General features: G+C 52.9%; 1 protein-coding gene across 2 annotated transcripts in view; it reads right to left on the bottom strand.

Moving 5' to 3' along the window:
- Positions 1-774: 774 nt before the first annotated feature.
- The window catches only part of Ube4b (ubiquitination factor E4B), a 101,981-nt gene continuing 93,223 nt past the window's right edge, over positions 775-9,532 (bottom strand). For both annotated transcript variants that reach the window (XM_013153923.3, XM_005004372.4), the window contains 5 exons: positions 7,786-7,920; positions 6,261-6,452; positions 3,255-3,429; positions 2,270-2,416; positions 775-2,139 (listed from right to left, as the gene is read on the bottom strand). In XM_013153923.3, the coding sequence (XP_013009377.1) occupies positions 2,078-2,139; positions 2,270-2,416; positions 3,255-3,429; positions 6,261-6,452; positions 7,786-7,920 (711 nt within the window). In that variant the 3' untranslated portion in view covers positions 775-2,077. The remainder of the gene's footprint in view (positions 2,140-2,269; positions 2,417-3,254; positions 3,430-6,260; positions 6,453-7,785; positions 7,921-9,532) is intronic.

Raw genomic sequence — 9,532 nt, 5'->3', positions numbered from 1 at the left:
CTAGCCTTAAAAAAAGTTTTGTTTTGTTTTTTAAATTTTGAGACAGTATCTTGCTAAGTCCTGTGGTTTTTACCTTGGGCCACTGGGAACTCAAATCCCAAATCCACCGGGGCGCCAGCACAGAGCCTGGCCGTGCAGGCACTGAACCAGCTCAGTACAAAGCAGACCCAGTTACCGGGACCATCTGCAGCGGGGGCTGGGAGCGGCTCCACCCTTTTCTTCTCCGATGCTCACTTATATTGCTAAAACTTGTAATGAATACTGCACGTCGTGCTTTTGGGAAAAATGTGTCCCAGAGACATGTGGACCCAGAGGGTAGGTACATCCAAGCACATGCTGGAGAGCCTCATCTCAACTAACCGGGTGACACTGCACAAGCCACCGACGGGCCTCCCAGCATTCCATGCCGCAGCCTACTTGCAAACAAGTGATACACAGTGCTTGGCAGAGGGACTGTCTTCCTGGAGGCTGGAACCTTTGTAGAGCACACAGGAAATGCCACAGGCTGCCTGTCACTAACAGGTCTCTGCACTGGAGGCCTGGGAAGATGCTAATGAGTGGGTGGGGCCTGTGTAATGACCTGGCCAATCACAGGGCAAAGATCGCCAATGTCCTTATCCCTGGAGACAGGCAGAAGACCCAGCAGGACAGGGCGGCAGCCCAGCACAAGCCCAGGCAGCCCAAGCCCAGGCGTGGAAAAGGCTGCGGGACTGTCACACACGCCCACTGCCTCTTGTTCCCAGCTTTTATCCACGAAAGGAAGACTCGGGTTCCTTTTTGCTGTGTATCACTGTTTATTGTCGTTTGCGATTAGGAATCGAACAGGGGACATTGTCTGTGGAGCGGGGAGGAAAAGAGAGAAGAATGTTTTTAGACTTAATCTCTTCCAAACACTTCATGGTTTCAAATCCTTTTTATCCCAAAGGAAACTGTAGAATTCAAGTATGTCGCGCAGGGAGCAGTAATACAAAATATGTGTGTGTGCGTGTATATGCGTGTGTACGCGTGTCCATGTATGTCAGCAGCAGACACGCGTCCGTGGTGCTCGTACTCTGCTCTGCTTTGGTAAGGCCGAGCCCAGGGGACATGTCCTGCACGTGGGCCCCACCTCCGTGCCTGGACTCAGGGCTGAGGAATTCATCTCCCTTCGCAGCGTAAGGGTGCAGGCTTCGAACCCACGGACAGTATCATAAAAAAAAAAAAAAAAAAAAGAGAGAGAGAGAGAGAGAAAAACCAACCCTCGTCCCCTTCAAAAATCCTGCGGTCCGCACTCAGGGCCCGTCTGCCGCAGCACTGCTCCTCTGACTCCTGGCGGGGCTCGATCGAAGGACCAGAGCAACAAGGCGTCTCTTCACTGTGTTTCACCATAAAAAAATTTAAGGGACATTTAAAAAGGAAAAAACAAAACCGAAAACCAAAAACAAATTCAAATTCTGAAAATATCTTGCCTTTTTTTATTAATCATGTCATCTAACACCAATTAAAAAAACAAATATGTGACTATGATATAAAAATATGATCCCGGGAGTAACACTTCGTTGCAGGCACAGTTATTTCACAGAATATACGCTGGGAGGGCAGGGAGAGGAGTTTGTTTTTGCTTCTTTAAAAAAAAACAAAAAACAAAAAAATCCAGCAGTGCAAGTAGGGTCAGGAAGGGGGGAGGGGAGATTCTTTAGCAGCAAAATGTCCACGTTCTCTAATCACAATCAAATCAACGGACACTGGATTACAAAGACCACGGAGATGAAAGGGTGCCGCCCTGCCTGTCCCACCACCACACGCTCCCACCGCACAAGCCCCAGCTGCGGCGTGCGAGGGACGCGCTTTATCACGCAAGCATTCATCCCGCTCGGCCCCCAAGCTCCTGCCTGTGTGTCACTTAAATGTATGTATAGGATCGGGCTCCTCTTCCCATCTGGGGCCCTGCCCGTCTCTGCGGTTTGGTCGCTTGGGATGGGCTCTCAGGGACGAGGCCACGCTGGGCCCCTGACACAGCAGCAGTTTCGGCACAGGCGCTGCTCCTGCCTGCCCCGCTGGCCCGGCTGCTTCCAGCAGAGGGTGGCAAAGGCGCAAGTTAATGGTCGCTGTTCTGTTTCTCTCGCATCCATGCCTGGATCTGTTCCTTCAGTTCTGGCACTGAGGGGAGAAAGAGAGGGGATTCAGGGCTGGCTGGGAACACAGTCTCTGGATGCAGCTCTAGCTCTGCATGGCGGGGGGAGCACGGGGACCTCCCTGCTGCAGGGCTCGGGTGGCCCTGCCTGCCCACCTGGCTCCAGCATGCTCTCTGTCAGTGTCTGCCTGTTGAATGGGTCGGTGGGCGAGTTGAGCAGGTGCCGCAGGATGATGGAGCGGTCCATGATGGTGCCGGAGGGCAGGCGCACGGGGTCAGTCATCAGCGTGTCCATCAGTGGGTCTGCAGGGACATGGCAGGGCAAGCTCAATGCAAACCACAGGTGGGAGAAGACAGCAAACCTGCGCCCCTGCTATCAAGGAGACACACAGCTGAGGGGAAGCAACCAGGCGGCCGCTGCTGGGCCCCAGGCAGGAGGAACTCAGCAAGGGCGTCACATGGGAAAGCACGACTGTGTCCCAAATGCTGGGCAGAGAGGACAGAAAAGACAGTGGGACAGTCACCTGGCAGGCCTGGCAGACCAGGATCCCTTGTCTTCTGTGTTGTTGTCGTTTGTCTGTTTTTGCAGCACTGGGGATTTAACTCAGGACCTCTACACTAAGTCATATCGCCAGTACTTTTTTAAAAATTTCAAGACAGGGTTGGCTAAGTTGCTTCAATTGCCCAGGTCAGGCTTGAACTTGTAATCTTCCTGCCTCAGCCTCCCAGAGTGTGCTGGGATCCTTTATTTTAAAACAACTCTAAATTCTTTGAAAGTGTGAATCCTCACTTACAAAGGCAAAGCTACCCTTCAAACACCACCAGGGATGTTGTCTGGTTTGATATCAGGCTTCTAAGAACATTCTTTCCTTTAACTTATGAGCTGGGTGTGATTTTGCATGGCTGTAATCCCAGCACTTGGAGACTGAGGCAGGAGGATCACAAGATCAAGGCCAGCCTTAAAAACATAGCGAGACCTGGCTCAAAAAAACCAAAAACACCTTTTTGATTTACATTATCAGCTAAAAACTGACAAACATAACTTCAGACAGCTCTTCTCAAAGCAGCCGGACACACCACTGAAACATCAAAAGCAGGTGCTGCTGTAAACCACAGTGTCGTGCAGAGAGCGGCCACTCACCTCGGAACTCGTCCGGGGCATCGCTGTAGTCGATCTCCGCGCGTGCGTTCTTGGCCACGATCTCCTCTACCTTCTCAGCGAGGAGTTTAAACTTCTCTATCGCTATAGTGGACTTGATCCCCGCCTTCCGCATCTTTGAAATGACTTCTTCGAACAGCTCCTTGCTGTAGGATCTCTGCAAAGAGGGGAGGCCAGGCGAGCAGTGAGGCCACCGCAGGCAGAAAGCGAGCCAACAGCACCCCAGCGCAAAGGCGGGGCCGACTGCACGGCACCGCGGCCTGGTCCAGGCTCCTCTGTGCGCTTACAGCCACAGGGAAGGATCCACTTTGGGGGGGGGGGGGGTACATGGAGCTCGGTGGCGCGGAGCTGCTCTGACAAGTGGGAGGCCCTGGTTCAGCTCTACCACATGTGCACAGGACGCATTCTCTGCGCAGCTAAGTGTGTCATGCAGGACAATGTGTGCCCAGCTATACAAGGCAGGGGGGTGATGGGGAGCATCTGAACATCTGAAGCTAGTGTGTATTTCCTTTAAAGCTACAACACTGCAAAGAGAAGGAAGATTTCAATCGAGAGGCCAGCTCTCCTCAAGAGGCTGAGTCAGGGGGATCACTGTGAGTCAAGGCCAGCCTAAACCGCACAGCAAGACCCTGTCTCAAAGACAAAACAAAACCTCCCCCAAGCACAAAAGCAGTTTTCTCCTGCCCATGGTCACTCTTCACAGACCACGTGGGTCAACACAGAAACGGCGGTCCTCTGTGGACGTGAGCTAGCCCAGACACAGTGGCAGAGCCTGTGCTGGAAAAGGGTGGGCTACGAGACAACGGCTGGGAGGTGGAGGAGGGGTAGTCCAGCTCATCACATGCCAGCTGTGTGGCCCCAGAGAGTCGCTCACTGTCCCCTGCCACCTCCTCAGGGGCGATGGGGACAGACTCTGTCCTAGGCGCCTCAATCACCTACTCACTGGCACTCAGCACCTCACAGCATCACACAGCTTGCATCTGTAGCTGAAACGTGGCCCTTGTTGACTTATGTTTAGTGACAGGATCAGGAAGGGGAATGAATGACGCAGAGACCCTGGAGCGGGGCCGCAGTCTCCACCCACACTGGGCCGCACTGAGGAATTCAGACCCCACCTAGGTCCCATTGCCCGACGGACGACAGTCAGGGTCTCTGGCTGTGCTCTGACCACATGTGGCTTCCCTAGGGACCTGGAGGCCTGCGGGCCCATGAGCATCTCAGCCTGGCTTCGGGGGCTGTGTGGATACCACTGCTCACACTGTCTCTGGGACCTGCTGGTTCTACCTGTGGGTTTGCATCAACGCTGGTGGCAGGGCTCAAGCAGTACTTTATTTATTTATTTTTTGTCTTTTTCCTTTTTATCAGGACCGGGGATTGAACTCACGACTGCCTGCTTGCAAGACAGGCGCTTATGCTGCTGAGCTAAACCTCCAGCCCCCAAAAGCAGTACTTTATAAAGCACTGGATTCCAAGACCCCAGCCCCGCGCCCATATACTTTTTTTTTTTTTTTTTTTTTGAGACAGTTTTGTTATATAGTTGAGGCTGGCCTTGAATCCACTGTGTAACTTGGGCGGGCCTCAGACTCTCGGAGATTCTCCTGCCTCAGCCTCCGGACTGCTTGGATGACAGTGTGTGTGCATCATCTCTCTCAGCTCTTCCTTTTCTACTTTCAGTTTCTGAACAAGTACACACATGTGCTCTGTGCTCACACATGCTCTGCACTGGGACAAGGGAGGGAAAGAAAGGTGGCAGCAGGATGGCCAGGCCTGGTGACAATCCAAAGGACCCTTCTGCAACCTAGAAAGCAGGGAGCACCGTGGCTGGGTTTCCTAGAGCTAAATTACTTCTTTAATTCCACACACCCTTGATTCAGGGCTTACTCCTCAGGGGCCAGACCACAGGACAATACAACAGGGCAAAAATGCACGGGGAAAGCCAGGCGTGGTGCTGCATGCCTGTCACCACAGCACTTGGGAGGCTGGAGCAGGAGGACTGCTGCAGATTGGGTTACTGGGTTACACCGTGAGTTCAGGGCCAGTCCTAACTAACAGAAAGATCCTGTCTCAAAAGAGCAACCAAGCAACTAACCAAAAACACCAAAGGAAGAAAAAAAGACACCACCCCCAAAAACCACACTCGGAGGGGCTGGGGATTTAGCTCAGCGGCGTAAGCGCCTGCCTTGCAAGCAGGCAGCGGTGAGTTCAATCCCTGGTACCGATAAAAAAGAAAAAAAACAAAAACAAAAACCACACACAGAATTCCTGAACGCTGCCATGGGCACTGATATAAAAGCAACTGAGACTCCTACTCCATCACCCCTCTTTGGGGCAGGAGCTGCTTAGCCCACCTGCGGCCTTCAGAAAACAGCTGTTAGAAAAGACAAGGAGGCTTAACCGGCTGGGCCCTGCGCCCGTAGACAGCAGCAGAGTGGGCAGAGGGAAACTGGATGACCCTGATGACAAGGACAGAGAGGCAGCCCAGCTGCTGCCACCGCCTTGGGCACCCTGTGGAGTGGCTACAAAGTGGAAGTGAAGACAGCTGCAGAGCGCAGTGCGGGCCTGGTGCGCGGAACCCTCCCAAAGGCCACTCCCACTCTGCAGGCCCTCGAACCACCCAAATGGAAAGGAGCCACGGCTGCAGAGTGGACTCTCTTTTAGGAAGGACCCAGGGCTCCCTCGTGGTGGAAGGATAAACAAATGATGAGCTTCTACGTGATGGGACCATATTTTTCAGTCTCAGAGCGAAACCAAGTCCCTGCCTGTTTCTGCTCCTGCACCAGCAGGGGCCTTGGAACCTGTTTACCCAGCGCTCGTTTTTGGCCCACGCGGCCCCTGGGATCCGCCTTCTCATTCACAAGCTGTGACTCTGAACTCACGGCCCTGGGCTCCATTTGGAGCAGGAGGTCTGCAGACAGACACCATGGGAAGGCGAGGACCCCAGGCCAGGTACAGCACCTGCGCCCATGCCCCTGCACCCGCAGCACTGACCTGGTCATCGGCGATGGCTTTGGCGAAGCGCGCACAGTCCAGCTGCAGGTAAATGTCCGTCAGCTGGTCCAGCAGCTTCTTTGGCTCAAAGCCATACTTCTCGGGGTTCTCAACCTTCAGGTCACGGCATTTGGGGCCACAAAGCTGCTGAAGATTGAAGTTCAGCATCGCAGCCAAGCGGGGTCCAAGCTCCTAGGAAGCCACAAAAAAAGGCCACAATTTGTGCTGCTGAGACAGTGACAGGGACCTGCAGAGCAGGACCAGGAGTTGGCTGCTTCAATCTTTAGAAAATCACTTCAGCGTAAGCTGAAGATGGCCAGCAGCGCATCCCTCTCTGTTTCGCAGCTGAATGTTCTGGAACTCACTGGAATGCTGCAGGCTGACAACGCCACCTATGAACGCCACAAAAGGCTTTCCTTGGCAGTTACATGTTGTTTTGTCTTTTTCCTTTTTATCGGTACCAGGGATTGAACTCACGACTGCCTGCTTGCAAGGCAGGCGCTTATGCAGCTGAGCTAAATCCTCAGCCCCTTTTTCTGGTGTTTTGAGACAGTGTCTCAATAAATACTATAGTTCTATGTGGCCTAGGCTGGCCTTGGACTCACAGTGACCCTCCTGCCTCACCTTCTGCAATGGTGAGATTACAGGTGTGCGCCATTAACCTTGGCTTGAGTTTTTGGCTTTTTGGACAGGGTCTCACTGTATAATCCAGGCTGGCCTTGAATTTGCCATGTAGCCTAGGCTGGCCTCAAACTTGAGATCCTCCTGCCTCAGCTTCCAGAGTGCGGAGATTACAGGTGCAGCAACTTTTGGCTGTCTGAATTTTAACACAGCTAAGAGAACCAAAGATTTAACATAGTATCAAGCATCCTGTTTAATGTACACCAATATATGTTACCTTACACCTTCCCTATAAGTAAAACACAGCAATCAATAATGATAAACTCAATGCACTGTGTGCTGTCTAAGCAGAAAGGGAAGGAGTCATCCTGGAGGTGACTGTTTGTATGTCACTATGTGGTGACATCAAACCTCTATCAGCAGAGCACTGTTCTATCAAGACCAGTAACAAAATTCCACTTTTTGCTTTGACATTAGTATTTCTTTTTTTTTTTTTTTTTTTTTTTTTTTTGGTCTTTTTCCTTTTTACCAGTACCGGGGATTGAACTCACGACTGCCTGCTTGCAAGGCAGGTGCTTATGCCGCTGAGCTAAATCCCCAGCCCTGATATTATTATTTCTAGGCTTGCAAAACTGTGTTAGGCCACGCATGGTGCCACACCTGTAATCCCAGCACTAGGGAGGCTGAGGCAGGGGGAGTGCTGTGAGTTCTCAGGCAGCCTGGGCTCCACACTGAGACCATGCATAACAAAACACAACAAGATAAAACTCCCAATAATGAGACTGAGACACACACACACACACACACACACACACACACACACACACACGACCAAATCCAAACCACAACTGAGTCGCATCAGAAGAGCCAGGGCCTAGCTGGGCCCTGACAAGTGTCTGCTCACCGGTCTGAGGAACGGCTTCTGGACCTGCTTGGTGAGGATGTGGAACATGTCCACGGTTTCTGTCGCCAGGGCGAGGTATGAGCGGGAGACGCGCTCATCCTGAGCCAGCTGAGACTGCCGGGCCTGCTGCTGATCCTGGGGAACAGTGCACAGTCAGCTCACTGGGCGCAGGGGTACCCATGGAAGATGGCCATGAGGCTGGCATACTACAGACAGAGGGCACAGGTGGCCTGGCAACGGCTGGGAGTCCAACCTCATCTTTTAGAGCCAGAATCTTTGGCCTGAAGTCAGGTGGCCTTGTTACCTTGTGGTGCCACACATGGAACCCAGTGTCCAGCCCTGAGCTCTGGCCCAGCCTGGCTCATTATTTAAGCCTAAGTTTTCTCAGTGGTGCCTGCCCCTCACGCGAGAGCTAAGTGACGCTGTACCCAAGCCTACTGGTACCCACAGGGTCACTCATCTCCCTTCCCAGCAGCTCTTCCTCCTCTTCTCCTTTTCAAACTCTGCCACCTTGTGCTGGCTGCACTGCTGACTCCCAACTCCCTGCAATGCTCCCTCCCTCAGTGCTACCACAGGCTGGGAAACGGGACAACACAGAGTGTCTGCCTCGGGCAACATCGGGAGGCACAGCGAGGGCTCTGCTGTTCCCATCTGCCCAAGGGCCTTTTCTAAGCAGGGGACAGAAAACAGAGGCAGTCACTGGCTCAGTGGTCAGCAGCGGAGACGCTGCAGCCAGCCGGGGGTGCCCAGTACCCTGGTTCTGCGTGAGCCAACTGGGAGAAGGGCTGCTCCGGGAAGGCGACGACTAGGCCTCCCTGTGACCTCGCTGTCCTTCTCCTGCAGGCCACCAAGGCAATGCCATAGGGCTGGCTGCCTGCAGGTGGAAGCTGATTCCAGGTCTTTCCAAGGTGCAAGCAGGTCTGCCAGGGACGGGAGAGCCTGAGCAGGCTGGGGCAGGGGGTGAGGTGGGCTGGGCCTCTTGACAATAAACAGTATGAGGGCTTCCGAAGGCGCCGGCCCGGAAAGAACGGGGACTTGGCACTGCAGGTGGAGGGACAGCACAGCACGACCCTTGAGGCCCTCACACAGAGAGGGGTATAAGAATGACAGTGCCAGAGCTGAGTGCGAACAACTGGACATACCCAGAGGCCAGAGCTGGAGGACAACAGTGAGGGCTCATTTTGGTGCATTTATTAGATCACCCAGGGGCAATGCAGGTGACAGAGGTCTGCAGCCAGGCCTGAGGAGCTCAAGGAAAATTGTAGTCTTTAAAATACAGATAAATTTTGGGTGGGCCGTGGTAGGGCATATCCGCAATCACAGCACTCTGGGAAGCTGAGGCTTTAGAAAGCCCAGCCTACACTATTTAGAAAGATCCTGTTTCAAAAAAAAAAAAAAAAAAAAAAAAAAAAAAGGTGTAGCTAGCTCATTGCAAAGGCCATAGGTTCCACCCTCAGCACCACAGAAACCAACAAATGTAAATGTTAAAGCCATGGAAGTTATCACCCGGCAGTGATTCTCAGCTGGGGCTTTGGGTTATGTAAGTTCCTGGCTACATGATGGCTCAGGTAAGAGGTTCAGTTCCTGGTGTTACAGGGGCAGGAAGCAGAGGTGCTGCTCATTCTGCAGTGGAAGGACTGTCTTGTCATCAGGAAGCATTCATGGTCATCCAAACTCCACTACATTTAAAATTCTAACTAGCACTGTAGGACAGGGCTGGAGAGACAGGAGAGACTGAGGGCTGAGA

The sequence above is a fragment of the Cavia porcellus genome, unplaced genomic scaffold (genome assembly GCF_034190915.1).
Source record: "Cavia porcellus strain 051 isolate PalLab524CR breed Dunkin Hartley unplaced genomic scaffold, mCavPor4.1 scaffold_25, whole genome shotgun sequence".
NCBI lineage: Eukaryota > Metazoa > Chordata > Mammalia > Rodentia > Caviidae > Cavia > Cavia porcellus.
This window is presented reverse-complemented; position numbering and strand designations above follow the sequence as displayed.